This window comes from Gadus chalcogrammus, chromosome 5 (assembly GCF_026213295.1).
Source record: "Gadus chalcogrammus isolate NIFS_2021 chromosome 5, NIFS_Gcha_1.0, whole genome shotgun sequence".
Classification (NCBI taxonomy): domain Eukaryota; kingdom Metazoa; phylum Chordata; class Actinopteri; order Gadiformes; family Gadidae; genus Gadus; species Gadus chalcogrammus.
Genome location: NC_079416.1, coordinates 18,818,839 through 18,843,889, shown reverse-complemented (window position 1 = coordinate 18,843,889; position 25,051 = coordinate 18,818,839). Strand labels below are relative to the sequence as shown.

Sequence of the window (25,051 nt, the reverse complement as noted above, 5' to 3'; positions counted from 1 at the left end):
TGTATGTGTGTGCGCTGACTGTATGTGTGTGCGCTGACTATGCGTGTGCGCTGACTGTATGTGTGAGCGCTGACTGTATGTGTGTGCGCTGACTGTATGTGTGTGCGCTGACTGTATGTGTGTGCGCTGACTGTATGTGTGTGCGCTGACTGTATGTGTGTGCGCTGACTATGCGTGTGCGCTGACTGTATGTGTGTGCGCTGACTGTATGTGTGTGCGCTGACTGTATGTGTGTGCGCTGACTGTATGTGTGTGCGCTGACTGTATGTGTGTGCGCTGACTGTATGTGTGTGCGCTGACTGTATGTGTGAGCGCTGACTGTATGTGTGTGCGCTGACTGTGCGTGCGTGCGCTGACTGTATGTGTGAGCGCTGACTGTATGTGTGTGCGCTGACTGTATGTGTGTGCGCTGACTGTGCGTGCGTGCTGGGGCCCTGACCGGAGCGGGCCCTCTCGCGGGGAGCGTAGGGGAAGTCCAGGGCCTTGCGGGCGTAGCCGGCCAGCAGCGCGTCCACGTCCTGCAGGCGGACCCCGGCGTCGGGCCCCGGGAGGAGGGCCCTCAGCGTGGCCACCGCCACGCCCGCCCACTCCACCTTCAGGTTCATCAGCAGCTGCTCCAGGATCAGCAGCGGCTCCGACAGCAGCGGGAAGTAGTCCTGTCTGGCCTCGGCCGGCAGCGCCAGCAGAACCTGCACACACACACACACACACACACACACACACACACACACACACACACACAGGAGGGTGCATACACACACACAGGAGGGTGGATACACACACACACACACACACACACACACACACACACAGGAGGGTGGATACACACACACACACACACACACACACACACACACACACACACACACACACACACACACACAGGAGGGTGGATACACACACACACACACACACACACACACACACACACACACACACACACACACACACACACAGGAGGGTGGATACACACACACACACAGGAGGGTTGATACACACACACACACACACACACACACAGGGGTGCACACAAACACATTCATAAACACAGACACACACACACGGGTGCACACAAACACATTCATAAACACAGACACACACACACGAGGGCACACACATTCATAAACACACACACACACACGAGGGCACTCACATTCATAAACACAGACACATTCATAAACATAGACACCCACACGAGGGCACACACACACACACACACACACACACAGGTTGATTCATTGACAGCCGACGCGTTGATCCACAGTGGGTGGAGGGGCTACAGAGACAGCCACGTGATATCCTTGCTCCATCCACTGGTTCCACCCGACATTACCTGACCGCCGACGGACAGCGCCCCCCAGAGGGAGGAATGTGCAGAACACGAGAGGGGGGGCGGAGCTCAGGGAACTGTGTGTGTGTGTGTGTGTGTGTGTGTGTGTGTGTGTGTGTGTGTGTGTGTGTGTGTGTGTGTGTGTGTGTGTGTGTGTGTGTGTGTGTGTGTGTGTGTGTGTGTGTGTGTGTGTGTGTGTGTGTGTGTGTGTGTGTGTGTGTGTGTGTGTGTGTGTGTGTGTGTGTGTCTCTCTCTTTGTAAGTGTTTGTCTCTTTGTAAGCGTGTGTCTCTTTGTGTCTTTCTCTGTGAATGCGTCTCTCTTTGTGCGTGTGTATATGAGTGTCTGCATGGTTTATTTATTATGGGACGTTGCCGTGACAACACAGGGCGATGACGCTCCTGTCATGCCATGTTTCACTGTGGTGATTAAATAGGCCACACGACAGATGACACGGGGGGGGGGGGGGGGTAAAGAAAGAAAGAAAGAGAGAGAGAGAGAGCGAGAGCGAGAGCGAGAGCGAGGTTCACCTTGGAGCCCAGGTGCAGGGCCTGGATGTGCCGCCGCCTGGAGGGGGTCACCTGACTCTGGAAGTGGAGGGTCAGGTGGTCGGCCAGGAAGTGACACGCTGCGAACCCCGGCCGGCGGTCCAGGGCGCGCTCACACACCTCCAGGCCCACGTCCTGCACGCCCTCCAGCAGCTGCACACACACACACACACACACACACACACACACAGAGACACACACACACACACACACACACAGAGACACACACAGAGACAGAGACACACACACAGAGACACAGACACACACACAGAGACACAGACACACACACACACACACACAGAGACACACACACACACACACACAGAGACACACACACACACACACAGAGACACACACACACAGACACAAACACACACACACACACAAACAAGAGACACACAGGGAGACACACACTCACACACACACACACAGAAAGACACACAGAGAGACACAGACACACACAGATACAGACACACAAACACACAATGAATGTGGTTATAGACTAAACTACTTCATAACACAGCGCCATTCGTTGAGAACAATTCAAAGCCAAACTCCACAGACCCAGACAGACAGACCAACCCTCCAGCCCCACTGGAGCGAGGCATGTGAGCTGTTATCCACCGGGCCATCACCCCATGACCAATCACTGTGTGGGCATCAACAGGAAGCCAGGCTGGGACTGCCCCACCGGCCCGTATCCCAGAGCCTGGCCTCACCAGTCAAAACAATCGGGACGGGTTACGAAACACTTCCTCATGACCTTATTTGGAAGTTGTTGCCATTCTCTGCGTTGATTGGACAGAATGGAAGGGAGGGAGGAAAGGGACACGTGCTAACACACACACAAACAAATGCGTCTGTTAATGGGCAACAAGCCTGTACCAGACAAAAGCGTGCATGTGTGCGTGCCTGTGTGTGTGTGAGTGCATCTGTGTGTGAGTGCATGCATGCGTGTGTGTGAGCATGTGTGTGTATCTGTGTGTTTGAGTATATGTGTGTGCGTTTGAGTGCATGCTGGTGTGTGTCTGTGTGAGCGTGAGTGTGTATGAGTGAGCGTGCGTGCGTGCGTCTGTGTTTGTGCGCGCGTGTGTCCGTGTGCATGCGTGCGTGCATGTGTGTGTGTGAGCGTCTCCCCACCAGGTGGGCCTCCTCAGTCAGCCCGCTGTCCAGCAGGTGCAGCAGGTGTTCGGTCTGCAGCTGGAGCCGCAGGGGGTCCGACACGGGGAACAGCTGGAGCCACGCCCCGCACAGCTCGAACTCCTGCACCCCAATCACACCCACACACACGTTGACTCCACCGGGCAACAGCAGGTTAGGGCTGGGCGCTTCATGGCATGCTGACCGCGTTTCAGCGTCAAACGATCACAAAACTATTATATTCTAATTTTCTTTTTTTTTTTAATGAATGTTTTATGGAAAATGCAGAACAGCTGTATACATATCTGTACATTATTTTAGATTTGAACGTTTTCTTTTTGACCATTTTGTGTTTCTTAGAACTTAGAGCATTTCTAAGTTCTCACTCACAAAGTGTTTTTTTTTTGGAGGGACATGCTGAATAAATGCATCATGTTTTCAAACTCAAAAATTATCGTTTGAATAATCGTGATTTCAATATTGACCAAAATACTTGTGATTATGATTTTTTCCATAATGGTGCAGCCTTACATCAGGTCACATGTAAAGAGGTACCCTGGGCCGGAAGGCCTCCTGACAGGTTAGAACATGTGGTGGACCCACACCCTACAGGTGAACTGAGGTGACATCATGTGTCTGGTAGAGATGGCGCCGCCGTCAAAACAGCTCAGAGGTTCGGAAGCTCTCACGTGTCCTTAAGTAAACCTTCCCTTCTAGGAAATAAGAGTGTTCAGGAAACGCTTCTCATTAGTTTGTACTTTCTAGGCTAGGACATAAAACCGGAAAAACTGATCGTTGGTGAGACTCTACTTCATAACAACAACAAGTATGAATGCCTGCAGGGACCTCTTTGCGCTTCTTTGCTGAATCTGATGAATCAGTTAGTAGAACTGCTTGCGATGGTTGAACATGAGCCAGAATTTATCAGGTGATGTTTATAATTGTAAGCTATAATGTATCTTAATACAAATGTTAGAACGGGTGTTAAGTTTGCCTCTTAGAGCTTGCTGCAAGTTCACTTTAGCCTATCAATGAAATGGGCAACCATTGCTGTGATGTGATCTCAGAGGACTCGAGTTGCTTACTTCCACACGAAGAGAGCGAAAACTCTGACCCAACAGAGTGTTCAAATCACTTTCCTCCGTTTTAAGGTCCGAACCTCCGAAACTCACGGAAACTGAGCGTTGTGAAGGTGGCATGACTCTACAGGTTAACTGAAGGTGAGATCGTTTGGTAGAGCTGACCCTACAGGTGAACTGAAGGTGACATCGTGTGGTAGAGCTGACCCTACAGGTGAACTGAAGGTGACATCGTGTGGTAGAGCTGACCCTACAGGTGAACTGAAGGTGACATCGTGTGGTAGAGCTGACCCTACAGGTGAACTGAAGGTGAGATCGTGTGGTAGAGCTGACCCTACAGGTGAACTGAAGGTGACATCGTGTGGTAGAGCTGACCCTACAGGTGAACTGAAGGTGACATCGTCAACCTACAGGTGAACTGAAGGTGACATCGTGTGGTAGAGCTGACCCTACAGGTGAACTGAAGGTGACATCGTCAACCTACAGGTGAACTGAAGGTGACATCGTGTGGTAGAGCTGACCCTACAGGTGAACTGAAGGTGACATCGTCAACCTACAGGTGAACTGAAGGTGAGATCGTGTGGTAGAGCTGACCCTACAGGTGAACTGAAGGTGACATCGTCAACCTACAGGTGAACTGAAGGTGACATCGTGTGGTAGGACTCCTACCTTGTGCTGCAGCATGATGGTGAACAGTTTCTCAGAATCTTTCCTAGACTGGTTCCTGAGGTCCTGCCAGGTGGCCCATGGCAGCGCTGGCTTCAGGTGCAACATCTGCCAATAGGAGCATGTTGTGTCAGATATGATTTATTAATAACCGGGAGCTGAATATTGTGAGGCTGATGGGAGGATTCGTTTTGGCAGCGGTCTAAGACACTAACCCCTATCTTAACAAGTGATCTCCTGTTTCATGCCAACTGGTTTCAAAAGAATCCTTCATGAGATTGCAAAGAGTATTTTAGAACAGACATTGCATGCAGAAGATTTTGTGTGCATAATTCCTCAAAAATAATACAAATCGATATTACTCATGGTTCAATTTGATCTATGTGTTTGCGTGTGCATAGCACTGATAATGTTAATGAATAAATAAAATATGAAAGTTCATCATCATCATATCAATTCAGAGTACGTAGTTTGAGCCCGTTTAATTTCCTTTCGTAGCAAATGGGGCAAATCAAAGATCCTGTCAACTGGGATAAAATTGACAAAACACAAAATAAACTAGACATTATTGAAATCCATACAAATGTGTGAATGTATAGCATTTTTATATTAAATATTAATATTCTATATAAATATTGATGAAAAAGGTTTTTGGGTGAAAAGTGAATTATTGATTGAAACCCAAACGTACCCATCGGTAGATGTCCAGCTCCGTCCTCCGGCCCTCCAGGTCGGCCCTCAGGGGGGGCCCCGTGTCGGGGTCGTTGAGGCAGAACTCCAGCAGCTCCAGACAGGCACCCAGCGGCCACCTCTCCAGGGCCTGCAGGGCAACCCGAGCCCTCAGCCCGGGGTCCTTCACCCTGAACAGATGTCTGATGCCGTCTTCCTCTCCATCTGAATACGTGACCGAGCACACGCACACACACATACAGACACAGACGCACACACACATACAGACACAGACGCACACACACATACAGACACAGACGCACATGCACACGCAGAAACACACACAGACACAAGCAAACGCAGAGACACACACGCAGAGACACACACAGGCACAGGCACATGGAGACACACACGCACAGACACACCCACAGACACACACACAGTGACAGACACACACACGCATACACGCACACACAGACACACATTGACACTCACAGAATCATGCACACGCAGACACACACACGCACATGCACAGACGCACGTAGACACGCACACACGCACACACAGACATTCGATGGTCAAACGCAATCAACACGCAGGCATTTGTTGTGGTCCGGAGCCCTAAATAAACATATGTCGAAATGGCTGATGGAATACAGGTCATCACGAAATGACTCGCATACTTTATTCTCACTATACACTCGTTATAGTTATAGGCTCATGGTATATGTATCTTTTGCCCATTATGTAATTATTAAGCTTATGTTAATTTAAAAAAAGTATATACATGTATATATCTTCATGTGCCTCCCGGTGGGTGACGGCCCTGTAATCCTGGGGGCTGTGAGGCAGCGTGCCGACGTGTTTACCCCGCTCACCTTCCAGGGCGGCGCAGGCCAGCAGGCGGTCCCTGAGCGCCCCCTCCTGGCGGCCCCCTCTCCCGTACAGCCCCAGCAGGCTCAGGGCCCGGCCCAGGTCCCGCGTCACCAGGGCCTGCCGGAAGGCGTCCAGGGCCACCGCCTGGGCCCCGGCCCCCTGGGGCCCGCCTAGCAGCAGGCCGACCAGGGGCTTCCCGCACAGAGCGGCGCCGAGCCCCCCCCCCTCCTCGGCGGCGGCGGCGGCGGCGGCGGCGTCCGGCCCCAGGACGGGCCCGGCCACGGCGCGGAGGTAGGCCTGCAGGACGGGGAACTCGCGGAGCAGGGCGTCCGCCTCGCGGGCCACCTGCTCCGGGTCCAGCGCCTGGTCCTTGCGGCCCGTGCGGAAGATGCCGGACCAGCCGGAGGGCGGGGCCCGCGAGGCCTCCCCCGCGCGGGGCGCCGCGCTCAGACAGGCCAACGCCGCCAGCAGGGGGCAGCGGCTCTTCAGGAAGGCCAGGGTGGAGGAGGTGAGGAGGAAGGAGACGGGGGAGGAGGTGGGGTTGTTGGCGGAGGAGGAGGAGGAGGAGACGTTGGCGGAGGAGGAGAGTGACACGGAGAAGGAGGAGGAGAAGGAGGGCGGGGAGCTGGAGGGGCTGAGGGGGGAGCTGGAGGTGCTGGTGTCCAGGGAGGCCTCGGAGCAGTCGACGGAGCCGGGTTTGGGCGGGGGCGAGGGGTCCCCCAGGGTGGTCATGTGATCGGGGAGGAGCTGGTGGAGCAAGGAGGTCATGCTGGCCACGTTGAAGAGCCCCCCGGTGTCCTCCCCTGGCTTGAGCCGCTCCGGGTCGGGGTGGGGGTCCGGGCCCGGGGGCTGGGGACCGGAGGAGTGGTGCGTGGACCAGATGGGCATGGGCTCACAGCACCGCTGGAGGATCACCTCCTCCACGCTGAGATGGAGGCTGGCCTGCTGCAGGAGAGACCGCACCCTGCAGAGGAGGAGGAGGAGGAGGAGGAGGAGGTGGAGGAGGAGAGGGAGGAGGAGGAGAGGGAGGAGAAGGAGGAAGAGGAAGAGGAGGAGCAGAAGGAGGAGGAGCAGCAGAAGGAGGAGGAGCAGGAGGAGGAGCAGGAGGAGGAGGAGGAGGAGGAGGAGGAGGAGGAGGAGGAACTATTTACAAGAGATCATCAAATCTCTTGCTTTTGGTTTCGGAATTTTAATATAAAGTTAAATATAAAGTTGTTGTAAAGTTGACTCCAAGTTTAAAAGATACAGGGTTTGATCCCCAAAGCCCAGAGTCTACCAGTAGACATCCTTCAGCAAGATAACCGCACCCCTACCTGCTATTCAATTATGCGTTTCTTAAATTCACTGTAAGAGGCTTTGGAAAAATACCTGCTTAATTAATTACGGTTATTAGAGTATACTATAGGGCTTTTTTACGCAGAAATCCCTTGTATTGCATATTTGATTTTCCCGACTTAATGTACCTAATGTATCTAGTCTGGGACCACTGCCTGTCCTGTACCAGTTCAACAGACATGCTGTGTGCGTTTATCCAAGTACATTTAGGGCACATTTGTAACAGTACATTTGTCCGTTGAGAAACAACAATGCATCAGCGTGGGTACAGTATGTTCATAGAATCACGTGCCAAGCACCAACGATCGCTAGGTTAACCCATTCGCCGTACACAACAAAGATAGTTAGGATATGAGGCTACACAATGCTGAGTACTGTTTTAAAGTACAAGGATGTACAACATACAATAAGTGCTTAAGAGGGTGTGGGGGGGGGGGTTACGGGGATAGGCTCTGCAGAGTCTAGGTGAACTCTGAACAAGTGAGTCTTCAAGTACTCAGAAATACCTTCAGTGCCTTCAGGGGATTAAAGCCTGGTACTGAATGATCATGGTTTTCTATCTATAAATCGTCGTCTCAAGGTGATTCTACGAAAGGCACTCCATTTGTGTTGTCAAGCCTGCTAGATAAATACAGTTGCCTGTCCCCCTCAACAACACCCTCAGCATGACATCACAACCATCCTGTTATTCCGACCTTTACATAATGTTGTTGTGTTCAGGAATTCTGCGCTGCAAATCCTGTTTAACCATCAACAACTTTTTCCAGCAAGGTGTTGTTAAGAGGACGTCTTTTGGGTGTCCGGGACATTTCAATGTGGTCCCCTGACCTCGACCGACCATCTCCGCAGTAGTCTTCCTGCATGGTCTCCACTGGGTGGAAATCATTCCCAGTCCGGATGCTTCATATGCTAGGAACCTTGGTGGTGGAACCAACCACCACCTAGCGACCCAGCTACCTAGCCACCTAGCCACCTAGCTCCCTAACAACCAAGCCACCTAAGTCATTGTTGTCTGCAGAATAATTTCCCTTTAAGAAACATGTGTGGACCCAACTCTTCTTCAACCCTCCCGACCACTGACTTGTTATTATTTTAGCTAGGTTGTTAAACATCTTTTAAAAACTAGTTTTTTTTTTAAAAACGTTTTTAATAACCTTGTTATGTTCCTCAGCACTTCTTTATTTGTAGCGACTCCAAATGAGCTTGTGTTCGGCCTCTCTCGGAAGTCTTTGGTCACACGCTCCGCCCTAGTGGTCTACGCCGTGTACTGCAGTGTCTCACCTCTCAGGGGACACCTGTCTGTCGAACAGCAGGTGGGACAGCAGCTGGGACGGGTTCTGCAGGAGTACCAGCAGAGGGTTCCCCAGCTTCACCTCAGCCTGGTCTGAACACAGAAGGAAGAGCGTCACCCCGGGGGGTAGAGAGCATAGCTGACCCCTGTGCTAGTGAGGAGCCCTGGACAGGCAGGCATATTATACCACCAGGTGTGAGTGTGATGAGCCGTTACAAGCCGTTTTGATAATCTGCCGCCCACTTGGGCGTGGCCATCTAAATGTATGATGGATAGATGAGCAACGTTTGCTGCAGTCCACTGGGTAGGCTGTTAGACTGATCTATCCAGCACACATCTAGGTGGACACGCCCACTTGTGATGTCAGAAGAGGCAGATAACGGTTAATCACTCACACCTGATGGTACAATATGTCGCCTTTAAAGGGGAACTACAGCTTCTGATCCCACAGGGACAACAGCGCCATCTTTGGGGGTATAGCATGTTAGTGTTTCAAGCCATTGGTGGCCTGGGAAAACATTAAACCAATCCGAAACGGTTATCCTTAAATATCAGTATGACAGGAAATGGCGATTCCTATCTCTACCTGTAGAGAGTATCACCAACAATTTCAAATATAGTACTAGAGGAGCAATATGTAGTACTTCAACTAGTACTATTAGTAGAGGTAGTATTACTAGTGATGGCAGTGATAATAGTATTTATCTCAGGTATAAAATATCATAGCCAACACTGGACTTCACCAGGAGAATAAATAGTAACTATCAAAGAGCGACAGGAAAGTACAATTTAAACCAGGGAAACGGTGCCCCCTATAGGCGAACACGTGTCACTGCAGTGCCTCACACACGGCCTACAGGAGCAGGTGGAGGAGAGCCTCACCCTCGGGGCTCAGGCTGCGCACCAGCACGGCGGCCATGGTGTTGACGTAGTCCAGGAAGGTGCGCATGTAGTCGGGCGGCGAGGCCGCGGTCCCGTCGGGCGAGGCCGCGGTCCCGTCGGGCGAGGCCGCAGTCCCGTCTGGGTCTGAGGGGCAGAGCTGGTCCAGGGCCCGGAGAATGTGCTTCATGCCCGACCGCACCGGGTGGGCGTCCAGCTCCGCTTGCTTCAGCCCCGCCTGCTCCATCAGTGCCGCCAGCAGGGCACTTCCTGTCAGACCGTCTGGGGGACAGGAAACGCATCGCTGGTACCGCGGCGCACGGCCGTCACATTGGTTTGACGAGATTCAAACGACCAGACAAGGGCCGAGCGCTAACAATCACTAGGTTAACCCATTCCCCATTCACAACAAAGATAGCCTGGATAAGTCTCTACACAATACTAACTAACATTTTTATGTGCCAGGATGTACAAACATACAATAAGTGCGTACATTAAGTGCCAGGACGTACAACTTACAATAAGTGCGTACATTAAGTTCCAGGACGTACAAACATACAATAAGTGTGTAGGAGGGGTGTGAGGGGGTGGGGGTTACCCCATGCGACCCGGGTTCCCTCCTGACTCAGCCAATAGCCCGTGGACCCCCTGTGCCCGCCCCGGGCAGGACGTACCGGGGTTGTGCGTGGCTGCGGTCAGGGTCAGCACCGTCTGCTCCAGGCGCTGGGTGAGGCCCAGCCGGGACACCAGCCCCTCCTGGGTCAGGGTGGGCTGGCAGGACAGCAGCACCTCCTGGATACAGCAGCCGAACGGGCTGGAGTCCACCGGCTCCTCCCCCGAGGACTCTGCAGCACCAATCACATGGGTCACACGTCACATACGTCACATTTGACCAATGAGGGGTCAGATAGAAGGAGACGAATGCTACATCAGACCAATGAGCTCCAAGAGAGAGACGGGGATATCATATCTGACCAATGGGAGGTTGGATTGAAAGACAGTAGTATGGTGTATCAAAGGGGGGGGTCAAGGGAACAGATGATAGATTTGATACAAATATCAGATACAAATATCTGACCAATGTGAAAAAAATATTATTTTGAATTGACTGCTGGCAGATAAAACCATGTTTTCATGCCAGATTCCCGGCCTCTCTAGAAGGGTGTCCGTGTGTGTGACCCAGGTCCGGGAGCGGGGGTCTCCCTGGTTGAGGTGCGGGGGTCTCACCGGTCTTGGGGGAGCCCTTGTTGCTGGCGGTGTGGTTGAGGATCTTGCTGACCTGCTGCAGCACCGCGGGGAACCCGACGATGCCCCCCGGGCGGGGCAGCTGAGGGTCCGCCCGGACCCCTGGACCGGAGCAGACAGGGAGCCGGGTTAGACGGGGAGGAACCACGGGCTGGCTGATCGCTATGGTTACTGCAAGGTCATTTGACTGATCGCCGTGTTTACTGACTGGTCCACTGGTTGACTGCCATGGTTACCGATTGCTATGGTTTCCGAGTGTTTCGTTGGCCTATTGCTATTGTTACTGACTGTTCCATTGGCCTATTGCTATGGTTACTGACTATTCATTTGACCTATTGCTATGGTTACAGACTGTTCCATTGGCCTATTGCTATGATTACTGACTGTTCATTTGACCTATGGCTATGGTTACTGACTGTTCCGTTGGCCTATTGCTATGGTTACTGACTATTCATTTGACCTATTGCTATGGTTACTGACTGTTCCGTTGGCCCATTGCTATGGTTACTGACTGTTGAGTTGGCCTATTGCTATGGTTACTGACTGTTCCGTTGCCCTTTTGTTATGGTTACTGACTGTTCCGTTGCCCTTTTTCTATGGTTACTTACTGTTCCGTTGCCCTTTTTCTATGGTTACTGACTGTTCCGTTGGCCTTTTGCTACGGTTACGTATTATTCAGTTGACCGACTGCTTTGGTTACTGATTACAATGGTTCATGGTTAATGGTCGTTTCCCCGAGCTCACCGCGGGCCTCCAGGCTGGCGTTCAGCCTCCTCTCGGCGGTGTCCAGCAGCTGCCTGGAGGTCTTCCACAGCGTGCAGTGGCAGCAGGCCAGGTCGAAGGCCGCCATGGCCGGGGGGCTGAGCTCCTCCAGCAGGGCCTGCACCGCCGGCTGGTGGGGGTGGTCCGGGGGGCAGCGGCCCAGCCAGTAGCCCTCTTCCAGGGACGGGATGGGCTGGGTCGGGGTGCTGAGGAGCCGCTCAGCGATGTCTGAGATGGAGTAGAAGGCCATGCCTGCACGGGGGGGCACGCAGACGACGCTTTACCGCTTTGAAGGAGGTCATAGCTTTGAGCTCCCTTACTGCTTAGTAATGCTAATAAACATGTTGATACAGGCGCATGTTACGTGCTAAGACAGGCGCATGTCACATGCTAATACTGGGGTATGTTACATGCCAATACTGGGGTATGTTACATGCTAATACTGGGGTATGTTACATGCTAATACTGGGGTATGTTACATGCTAATACTGGGGTATGTTACATGCTAATACTGGGATATGTTACATGCTAATACTGTGGTATATTACATGCTAATACTGGGGTATGTTACATGCTAATACATATTGTACTTCAGTGGAGGCTTCTCCAGTGAGGAGAGGGAGGAAGATCCTCCTTAACATTGTTGAGAATAAAAAATAATTGATTGTCCAGACTACTGTAATGAATTAATGCCCTTAAATATGACTACTTAAATGCCTTTGTATATGTAATGTTCGTTTCCCTGGGTAAAGGGACATTAGCGCCCCCTATCGCCTATTGACAATTATTTCAGGGAGGACGTTCCTCCCTCAGCCTCCACTGACTCCCATTTGTTTCTCCAAAAGTGTTGGCGGCCGGTGAATAACATGGGGTTCAATGGCAGAGAGGAGGAAAGTCCTCCTCTGAGTGGGTGTGACTAGCTATGGGATGGATCCCGCCTACGTCTATTCACGAATAGGCTGAAGCCCTGGCTGCGCTATGAACCATCAAGCAGGAGTCCTGGCTGTGGTGCAGCCCGGAGGGAGGGGTTATCCCCTCAAGTCTATCCTACAAGAACCATGGAGCTATTGACGAGAACCAACGAACCAGCTCAGTCGTATGCCTTCGTTGTGGCTCTGTTTGCTTTACATTGACGTTTCTCTGACCCGCGGCCGGGCTGTGGAGCCCGCGAGGAGGATTGACTTGATCTATAAATGAAGTCCCTCAATCTTAATTGGCTTAACACCATGACCAACATTCTGCAACATCCGTTTAAATCCACATTTGCCTTAAACACTGTTAATGTCTTACAGCCCATGTAAATAGTTGAAATAATGTTCTTGTTGTTCTTTACTCTGTTACTCTGACCGTTCCGTTTGATATTGTGAAAAGGATGTTAGTGAATGATTCAGAGCGTGAGGAATTTTAAATGGCATCACTTTTGGTCTTGTGTCTTCATTTTTCTTAAAACAATTGTAGCTGAAAATAAATATAGCCAGATTACAACAAATAGCTGGTCATTGAGGGCAAAAATAGGCCCAATGGTAGGCCTAGACTTTTATATTTAGTTTTACAAATTAAGAGTAGGCCTGATTTGACTAATTGGCTTTGCATCCTTTCCTCCGGCCCTTGTAGTCCAAGACATGCTGCAACTGGTGGATTTGTATTAATTCACGTAATTATCCCACCCTGCTATTTTGTAGTTCGCCAAAACACCCTGAAACAACTCACATACTTATGCCACCACACGCCACTAACATTACAAGCAGGCGCGCAGTCCTTCCTCCCTCACTCTAAAAGCCACCAGCCGCCACTGCTGTACTGTACTACAATACTTTTTCAATATGCTAATGCAAGGCTAATACTACATGCTAACACCGCGGCTAATTGAAGCTACACAGAGTCCGCTGTCGTACCGGCGGCGGCCGCGCTGCCGATGGCCTGCAGGGTCGACCTCCCGCTGCTCCCCAGCCGGCTCCGCCCACCGGAGGCCACGCCCACAGAGGCCACGCCCCCCTCAGACGAGGAGGAGGAGGGAGACAGGGACTGGGTCTCCATCTTCTGCTCCACACGCGCCAGCTCCTGCAGCACCTCCTGGTAGCGCTCCATGAAGCCCAGCTCTCCGTAGCACTCGGAGCCTTCCAGACCGAACACCTGAGACACCTGGACACAGGAAGGGGCGGGGTTAAACCAGGAAGTACATTTATGGGGAGGGGGGGGGGGGGGGGTTGTGGTTAGAAGGAGGAAATAAATATACAGAGGCATTATGGGTAGGTTCCAACAATCTTTCCTACAGCCTTCTCATTGCTACTGTACTGTGCCCCGAAGGATATGAGCAGTTGTAGTTAGAGGCTTAGCAGGATGAAAGGAGCGTAGCGGTAATGATTCAGCTGAGCTTCATCAAAGGCAAGGTGGACTGTTTATGATCTGGGCTGATCACACCCTTCAGAATTGCATTATATGGGCTTGTGTCTACCATCAGACTGACTTTACATGGGCAGGTGTCAACCTTCAGACTCTCCTTACATGGGCATGTGTCAACCTTCAGACTATCCTTACATGGGCATGTGTCAACATTCAGACTTGCCTTATATGGCACTATAAAAGCACTGACCGTGCATCTTCGGTCCCATGATGCTTCCGCAGCGACTCTAGGCCTTTTATTGGGTCAGTGGGCACAATGGGGAATAAATACAAGATATAGGAAGAAAGGGGGTGAAACCAGGACAGGTGCCCCCCGACGACCATTGGAACGTTCCCCTCGAGTGACACACAGAGAGACAGACAGACAGAGACAGAGAGACAGAGTCTGACCTGCTGCGCCTCCATGAAGTTCCCCCTCTGGATGCAGGATATGAGCAGAGAGTCCGGGGGCGCCAGCATGGCCGGCACCAGCCAGCTGTGGGGACCTCCGCACGGGCACTCATCGCCCTCGGAGCCCCCGCCTCCATCTCCTCCTCCACCACCTCCTCGACCACCTCCTCCACCTCCACCACCTGGAACAGGACAAAGCCCGCCAGAACCATGAACACATGAAACCAGGAACCGTGAGAGTCTGTGTTAGTACTAGGCTAGCACTATGGCATAGTGTACATTGGGAATCGAACCCAGAAAACACAGAAAGCAAGACATACGACAACAGGTAGGACAGAATGCTACATGCTAGTGTCATACATCCCTGGTCCACATGTAAGGGACACGCCGAGACCATAGTTAATTTGTATCATAGCATTAACTACGTCGAGCTCTGCACGTGAACACGTTGTATTCACTATGCTAATGCTAACTGAATGACAAAGCAGCACCTGGGGGGCTAGCGCTAGCGTTAGCCTCTCGGTTGGTTCTCTCCGTGGAGGTCCGTCGCCCCAGCCGCCTCCTCCTCCTCCTAAGGCTGGAGCCGGAGCCCCGGCTCAGGGTCGGGGTCGTGGGACAGGCCGGCCCCGCGCTCTGGAAGGCCTTCTCCGAACCTGGACCCAGAGGAAGACGGTTACTGCGGTCACTCTTTCTGCTACGCCCATGCTGCTACGCCCATGCTGCTACGCCCATGCTGCTACGCGGCTGGCTATAGGTGAGTGAGTGACTGTGAGAGTGAATGAAGGGGTAGGTGAGTGAGTGAGTGATGGAGTGAGAGAGATAGACAATGGGGGAGGAGGTGAGTGAGTCAGTGAGTGAGTGAGAGAGGAGTAGGTGAGTGAGTGAATGAATTGGAGTAGGTGAGTGAGTGATTGTGAAATTGATTGGGGGAGTAGGTCAGTGAGTGAGTGAGAGAGTGATAGAATCAGTTGGGGAGTAGGTGAGTGAATGAGTGAGTGAGTGAGAGGGTTAGTAAGTCAGTGAGTGAACGGATTGGGTGGATGGGTGGGTGACTAGTACTACACAGGTGGCTAACGACGAGGTCAGCCTAGAGCAGGATATGACATTATTCTGATATCATAATATTGGTATCAAAAGTTACACTTTGCGCCTTTTGGGAGGGATTTGTATTATAGCTTATATTTAGGATTGATGAGGCACTATTTTAACATTTAAAGGCATCTAAATTAAATTAATAATGACCTAGCTTAAAGAAGGTGGATCTCAAAAACAAATGGCTTCCGGCGATAAAAGCTAACCAGGGTCATGTGACCAGCCAGCGTGTCTTTAAAGAAGATCCAAAATGGCGTCGCTCACCGGCCGCCTGGTTGCTGGTGACGATCTGCAGCCTCCACCGGGCCTCGGCCGTGCGCTTCGTCAGCCGCTGCAGGCGCGCCCCGAACGTCTGCGGCGTCACCGAGCAGCCCAGGCTCTCCGCCGCCTCCGCCTCCCCGGGGGGGGCGCGGCCCTCCTCCTGGCCCACCACGCACAGCCCCTCCAGGCCCTCCTTCAGCAGCCGCAGGAGGCCCTCCATGGCCCCGGCGTCCACCAGGAACCCCCTGCAGCCCCGCGTCAGGTGGCCCAGGTCCAGGTAGCTGCTGTGGGCCGCTGCTGCCAGGCCGACCGGTTTACCCACCGTCTCCTCTTCCTCCTCCTCCTCCTCCTCCACCACCTCCTCTCTGGGGGCTCCAGAGTCTGAGGTCTTTTTCTGTGATTTGGGTGTTGTTGGGGCTCCGGGGCTGGTGGAGGTGGAGGCGGAGGTGGAGGCGGAGGCGGAGGCCGGGTCTCTCTGGCCGGGCTGGAGGAAGTCGGCGCTGGAGAGGAAGAGGAGGGAGAAGATGTTCTCCAGCAGCTCCAGGCGGAACAGGGCGGGCACCACCTCCAGGTAGAGCTGCACCTCCGACAGGTAGTGCTGGAACACCTGCTCGTACCCTGGGCAGACACGTGGAGACATGAGGCGCTGGAGCAGAGCTGGGACACCGTAGGTTAGGGGCTCTCAGTGTTCTGGGGTGACCTGAGAACGTCTCGTCTTATTTAGATCCAGCTTCGCTAGTTACTTCAGCTCACAACCGAAAGGTCACATGTTTGATTCAATCGAATAAGGCGGAGGGAACGACTAGCATTTGGAAAGGTATTTCAAGGTCCCTTATTATGCAACCAGGTGTGAGTGTGGTTAGCCGTTACAAAAATCGGCCTCTTCTGACATCACAAGTGAGCGTGTCCACCTAGATGTGTGTTGGGTGGATCAGTCTACCAGCCTACCCACTGGACTGCAGCAAACGTTGCTCATCTATCCGTCATGCATCTAGGTGGACATGCCCACTTGTGATGTCAGAAAAGGGCAGATTTTGTAGAACGGCTTGTAACGGCTCATCACACACACACCTGGTGGTTTAATATGTCACCTTTAAATGAAACCACTTAAAAGCGCACCAACATCTCACAGGTTGCCCCCGCGCATCCCCCCTGGGGTGAGGTCTTAAGGTCAGATTATGGTCCCATGTCAACGCAACGCAAGAACCAGGCAGACGCTTCGACGCAGTTGTGAACCTGTTTTCGTTCTGCATCGGATTTTATTCAGCGGACCAATCACAGCCCTCGCTGCCGTGTCGCCTCGACGAAAAGTAAAAAAAAATTGGGAGGCGTCCGTCAGGCCCTTGCGGTGGACGCAAGGAGGGTCCGCAAGGACGCAACGGGTCAGCAACCCCCATGCGTTGCGTGAACGTGGGACCATAATCAGCCCTTTACAGTGATGCATGCGTACGTTCTGCAGGTGTCCTTCCGTGGTCCGCGTCCTGCAGCTCAGCGCCCGTGCATTGGGTGCAGCCGGAGTACTTGTGGGTGCTCAGGCAGAGGGCGTACACCGCGTACTTCATGGCACAGAAGCCCTGGAACAGAACCACGTTCCTGTGGACCGCCGCGTCGGCCGTTCTGATCCCCTCCACGTCGTCTGGTACCGGAAGGCAGGAGTGGGGAGAGTTAACTGATTGAGTTTTTTCTAGCGGCCAATCACAGAGCAGTTCTCGTTAAGACTACTTTAAGAACACGGGGTTCATTTGATGTATTGAAGGACCTTGGAGACAGATCAGCAGTATCAGCAGAGTGAGTAAGAGAGTGAGGGTGTGAGAGACTGAGTGAGGGAATGGGGGAATTGATGTTGAGGGAGAGAGTGAATGGATGAGTAGGTGAGTGATTGTGAATGGGTGAGTACGTGAGTGAATGGGGGAGTAGGTTGAGCGAGTGATAGTGAGAGAGAATGGGGGTGTAGGTAAGTGAGTGAGTGATCGAGCGAATAGGGGAGTAGGTGAGTGAGTGATTGGGAGAGGGATTGAGTGAGTGAGAGAGAGAGAGATAGCCAATGGGGGAGTAGGTGGGTGAGTGATTGCGAGAGGGATTGAGTGAGTGAGAGAGAGAGAGAGATAGCCAATGGGGGAGTAGGTGGGTGAGTGAGAGAATGAATCGGAGTAAACAGTGATTCTGAGAGTGATTGGGCGAGTAGGTGAGCGAGTGAGCGAGAGGGTGATACAGCAAAAAAAAAGCAGACAAATAAAAAAGGGAGGTTGGACGACTACATGGCTGCATGCGTCAGTAGGTGAGCGGGCGGGCGGGCGGACGGGGTGACTGCGTGAGCGGGTGGGCTGACCTCTCCCCGGTTGCCGTGGCAGCAGCTGCTGCAGCAGCGCCAGCACCCGGTTCTCCGGGAGGCGTGCCAGCGGGGTCAGGGTGTGCAGCAGGTACAGGGCAGAGTGGTGGTCCAGCGTGTGGAGCTGGCCCACCAGGGACTCCATGGACACCGCCCTGCCCGGGAGACCACCCAGAACATTTACATTTAGCAGACGCCGTTATCCAAGGCGACTTAGTTAGTTAGCTTCTCTAATGTTCCCAAGGGGATCATTTTTTCCCCACAAGACTTATGTTAAAATGGGCTTTTCTCCAGTCGAGTAATTTGAAGAATTTACCTGCAATAATTACATTTGTCAGAGGAAAAACAATATATCGCTGGCGGTACAGTAAGGATGTTCATAGAACCAGGTTCGAAGCACTGACGATTGTTCAGTTAACCCATTCAGTTAACCCAAAGGGGTGCGTTTTGTGACTGTGCTGACGGGTTGTGTGAATAAAGTTGAGTTGAAAGCTTACGGGTGGTTGAGTTTGCACCACTCCAGCACGGTCAGCTGTGAAGACAGGAAGTTGGCAAATTCTTGCAGAACAGAGTCGTTGGCCGGAGGCTGTACAGGAAGGAAGTGACCCGGACACAAAATCGAGGATGAGGAAATAATCCATATCATCATGATGACACCGTGATAGACAGCAATGTTGTTAAACATGACAACGTGAAGGTTCACCTGCAACCAACGTCCCACTGGGACTGTATGGGGGAGAAGAGAAAGGAGTGGAAAGGAAGGGAGAGGGGTACTGAGGAAAAGGGACAGTGAAGTAAACGGATGACAAGACATGAAGAGAAGAAGAGAAGAAAGGAGAGAAGGAGTAAAGAACAGAAGACAAAACAAGAATAAAGGGGGGGAGGAGAAGAGAGGAGAAGGAGAGGGGAGGGGAGGAGGGAAGAAAACAAGGGAAGGAAACAAAACTAGAAGACAGGACAAACGCAAAGCAGAGAAGGGAAGACGAGGAGACCCAGAATTAAGGGGAAGCCTTCCCCATCGCGGCCTTGTCACGCTCCACCGCACCAGACTGTCCCCGTCAGCAGCGACGGGGCCTCGAGTCTGAGGGTTTCTGAGTCACGGTGGTGAGGTGTGCTGTGGGGCCTCGGACTCTGACCTGCTGAAGGTGGAGGGTGTGGAGCAGGCTCTGGGCGGAGCGGAGGCTGTGGCAGTGGGTCCATCCCAGCAGGAGCAGCAGGCGGGACAGCGGCTGGAACTCCTGCTTCAGCAGCACCTCCAGCCAGGAGAACTCCTCCCGCTTGATGAGGTCCAGACCCGTCACCTAGCACACAAGACCAGACTCCATTCAGTGAGATTAGACCTCATTCACACACAAAGGGAGGTGTTCTATGCCGTTCAACTGTTTTGTTACTACTTAGCAGACACTTTTACCCAGAGAAACTAGCCATTAAGGAGCAAGGTACTAAGAAGGGGCCACCTAGTTCATGGGTACATTAGGAATCAAATCCAGTACCTTCGGGAACAGATTCAAAACACACCCACCATGACAATGCTTATCAAAGCATTTATTGTGCGCTTCTAAAAGCAGAGCTGTATAAAATGTTCAAATAGGAAATGTTCAAAACGAAAATAATGTACAAATATGTATCCAGCTGTTCTGCAATTTCTATAAAACATTAAATGAAAAGAAAATATATTTATCTTTATTTATTTATCTCTTTGGACGCAAATTTTTTAATCATGATAAATTTTCAATTAATCCCACAGCCCTTATTGTATTTGAACTCTTCTTTTGGTACAACACATGAACACAAGTCCTCTCTGTCCTTCATGTTAGGTTTAGTTCAGTGCAGGCAGACCCACCAGAACCTGCTCCAGGAAGTGCTTCCCACTGCTGAGGCACTCAAAGTAAATGGTCTTCCACGCTAATTGGCGGTCTTCATGGCAACACAAGCTTAGGACCAGCCTCTCTGCCTCGGGGAGATCGACTGTCAACAGAAGTCAAAGAAGAAGAGAGAACCATTGATAGTGAGGGGAAGTCCAGTTTTAAGCTCAGGTGCACGACAGAAATACAAACATTATACTGTTGGAAATGGTTTTATGAATTGGAACATAAACCATCTGTAAATCAGCAAAGAGAAGTGATTCTTAGCAGAGAAACTGGTCCTCATAGAAACTGCTGTTAAAGCACATATAGTTTACTGCTGTCTGGGGTTTAAAGCTCTTATCCTCATTTTCATTTCCACCTGGCCTCCAACAATCTGTTAGACAGATTACTATTATAACATACACACACAGACATGGGAGCCTAATTCCCTGACCTTTTAACATACATAACCAAGAAGAAAAAACACACTGAAAAGTCAGCAGATATTCCTACACTAAATACGCTGAGCGGCTACATTGGTCTGCAGCCTTTCATATTACCATGTTCACATGACAAAACACATGACTGGTAGCCGTTATAGGACCTCGTCACTGTGCCCACACCTGGCCCCCTTTCCAGAACCTCATCACTGTTCTAGAACCTGGCCCGTGTTTGAGAACCTTATCACTGTTGTAACACCTGGTCCCTGTTCTAGAACCTTATCACTGTTCTAGAACCTGGCCCCTGTTCGAGAACCTTATCACTGTTGTGACACCTGGTCCCTGTTCTAGAACCTTATCACTGTTCTAGAACCTGGCCCCTGTGCGAGAACCTTATCACTGTTGTGACACCTGGTCCCTGTTCTAGATTCTCCTCAATGTTCTAGAACCTGTTCCCTGTTCTAGAACTACATTGCTGTGCTTAAAACGGAGTCCTCCCCTCCAGTTCTTCACTGCTCTGCTCTCCTTCACTCAGCATCTAAAATCAACTCGATGACCTTCGCTTCACCGTATCACTTCATGGAAGTCGCCCACTTGAAAGTCAGCTTCAGTTCAACTAGATATTTAACACACAAGACCTGACTGTGTCCAAGAACCCAGCAGAGGACGAAGGAGGATCAGGACGTCAGACGTCTTGTTTATTCACGCCCGCCCCTACCTGGCAGCCCGGGCGTGGCCCTCAGCAGGTGGTCCCTCTGGAGCCGCAGGGCGGTGGCGCTGTACGCCCCCACCAGGGCGTCGGAGCGGGGCCGCAGCAGAGCGCTCAGCACGCGCTCCTCCGTCAGGGGACCCCCCCGGACCCCCCACAGCTCCTCGCACAGGGCCAGGACCGGGGCCGGGACCGGGGGAGCGGCCCCGCTACGCTCCGAGCCCCAGGGCAGGGCGCCCAGCACGCCGCAGACCTCCTCCGCCCACGCGGGGCTCCGGTCGGGGCCCCTCAGGCGCTCCAGCAGGTGGTGGATGAAGGGGCCCTGGAGGGCGGAGACACTGAGGCCCCCAGGAGAAGAGGCCTGGAACCGGCAGGGTGGGGAGGGGGAGGGGGAGGGGGAGGGGGAGGGGGAGGGGGAGGTTAAAGTGAGCATCCATCCTCTCATGAATAAAGTTCTTATTTCCCTCATTCCCAACAGGGACCCGAATAAAACATCCGATTGGTGACGGGTGGAGGACCGATACTGTGACCGATCATAGTGACACAGTTTGGTTATTTATACCAGTTGCCGTACTGAATGTGGTCACTTGTTTTGATGAAAACACTGCGAGTGTGTGCTCTCCGCTCGACTATAACCAGGGCCTTCTCACCGACTGCTGCGTGTATAGGTCCCCCTCAGGATTAATTAATTAACGAGGTGATTCAGATGAGGTCGCCTCCTCCCTCCACAGGGTTAGCGTCTCGGCAGGTCCTAGCGTTACCTGGAGGAAGCGGGCCAGGGCCTGGGCCAGGGTGGGCCTCCTGCGCTCCAGCAGGGTCCGCAGGGTCGACTCCACGCAGGCGGCGGTCGCCGTGGAAACGCCCGTCCCCTCCGGCCGGGACTGGCCCTCCAGAAAGACGCCGTGCAGCTCCTGCTCCGAGGCACGATCACCGGTTACCACAGCATCGTGTGTGTGTGTGTCTGTCCCCTTATCACCATGCCGCCGTACTCTAGTGTTAAAGGGGTTTGACTCCCATCCCAAAGGTACTTAGTTTGATCCCCGGAGTCCGCGCTCTAATAATATGCGTCCTAAAGAGCAAGTGCACCCACTGATAGTTAAAGTCCCACTAGGATTATCACAGTGGTAAAGGCGTCACGCCAGTCGTCAAAGTGTCACGTTACGTTCCAGGTTCATGCATTTCATAGTACTATTACACATTACGCATTACATATTACTGCCGTGTTATCGAGGAGACGTTGTGTATAATCTGTGTTGAGCAATCAAAAAGCATATTGCATCAGACCGGAGCCACGATAAAGCAAACAGGAAGCGTTTGCTTAGCAATCTTTGTTCAAATGATTCTTCGCATCTCTTTTACTGTGTCCCACACAGCGGTACGCATCTATGTATCCAAACCCCACCTTGAGCGCCGTCTCCTGAATGCCCTCCTCCCCCAGCTCCTCCAGGAGCAGCAGGAACTCCAGCTCCATCCTGGTCACCTTGGAAACCTGGAGGGGGCCGACAGAGCTAGGGTTGGCATAGCTGCTAGGCTAAGCGTGACTGCTAGGCTAAGCGTGCCTGCTAGGCTAAACGTATAGTCCTTGATATAATTATATTTCACTCTTATTATATTATGCATATACACTACTACTTTTATTTCACCTTTTCACTCTTATAGTTATTATACATAATTTATTATCCAAGCCCAGACGGAGCGTTAGGCAAAGTAAGCAATACCCTGCTTGTTAGACATGTATGACTTTGAATACAACACGGAGCTCCATCAATATGTACCCGCTCCTCGGTGCAGTTCTCCAGCACCTGAAGCCAGAACCAGGCCAGCTTGTGTGGCGTGCCCACAGAGCGCCATCTGTAAAGGACGACCAACAACCAGTGCACAGTCATGTCATTCAATAACAGTCGCTGCCTTTTTCATTGGATTAAACCCTGACAGCGCCGGCCCATGTTAGCCCAGAGCTAAACTAGCTTGGGCTGCTGAGCGTCAGGCCAGGGTATCAAGATAGCCATAGGTGGTGTGCAATAGGAATTAAATGTACTATACTGTACAGTACTAACTGTAGTACTGTACAGTAGACATTTGGGTTGGATCCCCGAACCTTTCGGCTGGGAGCTAGACATCCTTATCCACCAGACTATTTGGCCTCTACCCCTTTAATTACAAAACAATACAATGTCTGGTCACTGGACTGTAGCACAGAATAGAGGAGGAGAGTATTTATTACTCTGGGGATTACAGCAACTCTAGGCTGCAGAGAAACCGACAAATCGTGCGCTCACTTTAACATATTCCCCTGAGCCCAACAGAGAGCACATTCAAACAGTTTAACAGTGGAGCAAAGGAAACGCCTTCAGCTTAAGACACAAGTTGACACTGAACGACGGGGTTACTTTGTACGTACTTCAACTTGTAAGGGCGCGAGATGATGGCTTTGATGATGTTCTTCACATCTTCTGCGTGTCCTCCGGGAGGGGTGACCAGCTGGGGCACGCAGGCGCTGGCCAGTTCCCACTCTGCCTGCTGCAAACTCTGCTTGAAGAAGGCGAACAGGTCCAGGAGGGAGGTCTGTGCGTCGCAGCCGAACGGGTACATCACGGCGAGACCACCAGGCACCGTTCACTGTGGAAAGACCCCCGGGTCGCTACGAGCACCCCCCAAGCCTCCCTCGTCTGAATGACAGAGAGAGGGAGAGATAAAATGTAATAAAGAAGCTTAACAACTAAAGCTACGTTCAATACACACCCACACACATGTCGGACATGATGACGTAAAGTGCAGCGGTTGAAAAGGCAGCCACTTTTATTCGTGTTGCATTACTTCGCAGGGCAAAGCCTCCAAGATAACAGGAGTACAAGTTAAACCAAACGAACCCAATAGTCTGCTGACTAGCTAAGGAAAACACAACGTGCATCGTCAGCAGGTAAACCGGCACCCGTGTCTAAATCAACGTCAACACTTTAGTGTCCAACCCTGTCCTCCCAGATAGCAGTGTGTCACCTCATCACACTCCTCTGACAGCTAGCTGGCTTTTTTTTACGAGCTAGCTTTTGCCTTGCATATTATGTCATTCAATGTACACAATGTTTGTGTCCTACGACACGGATCAGATGGGTTGCCACAGTAACAGCAATGACACGTAAAGGAAAAGCAGTTCAGGCAGACACTCACGCATTTCGGTGTGCGGTCATGCAGAACTTCCCTTCGTCTCAGACTGCCCCCGTTTAGCAGCCAGCCGTCATGCTAGGTGGTTAGCAAGTTTCAACTCCGGTAGCATGGACAGAGGCGGGTCATGTGACAGGTCATGTGATCCGACCAGCTGATCCTTCCGACCTGAGTGGTTTAAAGGTTATGATAAGCATAAGTTATAAATCATAAGTTACATATAATAATAAAAAATAGTGCAGCGTTTTAACCTTTTTGTCTTTCTGGAAACCACTTATATAGTATATTTAATTTAATATATTTAATTTGTAATAATGATATAATGTATAATGTTATTTAATGGAATATAAGCCAACATTGTTTTTATATATATTCTCTTTTTAAATGTAGGAATTTCCGTTGGCTTATGCTTGTGACACCCACACCCACATTTCCCGTCTGTGACTATCTTATTTTATCTTATCATAAAACACAAGTTTTGATTTAATGAGAGATTCTGTTTGATTGGGTCTTGTTTTATTATTTTAGTAAACTGACCTCTTTTTATTCGGGTGTGCGCAAAAAGAATGACTTGCGCCACGCCCCGTCGCATCGCCTTCT

General features: G+C 51.6%; 1 protein-coding gene across 2 annotated transcripts in view; it reads right to left on the bottom strand.

Annotated features, from left to right (window-relative positions):
• Window positions 1–24,566, bottom strand: part of zfyve26 (zinc finger, FYVE domain containing 26) — a 39,388-nt gene extending 14,822 nt beyond the window's left edge. For both annotated transcript variants that reach the window (XM_056589874.1, XM_056589875.1), the window contains exons 1-26: window positions 24,458–24,566; window positions 23,691–23,958; window positions 23,065–23,140; window positions 22,692–22,778; window positions 22,051–22,200; window positions 21,299–21,650; window positions 20,137–20,261; window positions 19,430–19,594; window positions 18,791–18,879; window positions 18,294–18,448; window positions 17,415–17,600; window positions 15,968–16,582; window positions 15,103–15,264; window positions 14,612–14,793; window positions 13,714–13,960; window positions 11,801–12,070; window positions 11,039–11,158; window positions 10,486–10,656; window positions 9,815–10,093; window positions 8,923–9,025; window positions 6,309–7,270; window positions 5,453–5,655; window positions 4,765–4,869; window positions 3,017–3,139; window positions 1,859–2,029; window positions 440–689 (exon numbers count right to left, since the gene is read on the bottom strand). In XM_056589874.1, coding sequence (XP_056445849.1) covers window positions 440–689; window positions 1,859–2,029; window positions 3,017–3,139; window positions 4,765–4,869; window positions 5,453–5,655; window positions 6,309–7,270; window positions 8,923–9,025; window positions 9,815–10,093; window positions 10,486–10,656; window positions 11,039–11,158; window positions 11,801–12,070; window positions 13,714–13,960; window positions 14,612–14,793; window positions 15,103–15,264; window positions 15,968–16,582; window positions 17,415–17,600; window positions 18,294–18,448; window positions 18,791–18,879; window positions 19,430–19,594; window positions 20,137–20,261; window positions 21,299–21,650; window positions 22,051–22,200; window positions 22,692–22,778; window positions 23,065–23,140; window positions 23,691–23,881 — 5,539 coding nt within the window. In that variant the 5' untranslated portion in view covers window positions 23,882–23,958; window positions 24,458–24,566. The remainder of the gene's footprint in view (window positions 1–439; window positions 690–1,858; window positions 2,030–3,016; window positions 3,140–4,764; window positions 4,870–5,452; window positions 5,656–6,308; window positions 7,271–8,922; window positions 9,026–9,814; window positions 10,094–10,485; window positions 10,657–11,038; window positions 11,159–11,800; window positions 12,071–13,713; window positions 13,961–14,611; window positions 14,794–15,102; window positions 15,265–15,967; window positions 16,583–17,414; window positions 17,601–18,293; window positions 18,449–18,790; window positions 18,880–19,429; window positions 19,595–20,136; window positions 20,262–21,298; window positions 21,651–22,050; window positions 22,201–22,691; window positions 22,779–23,064; window positions 23,141–23,690; window positions 23,959–24,457) is intronic.
• Window positions 24,567–25,051: the final 485 nt, after the last annotated feature.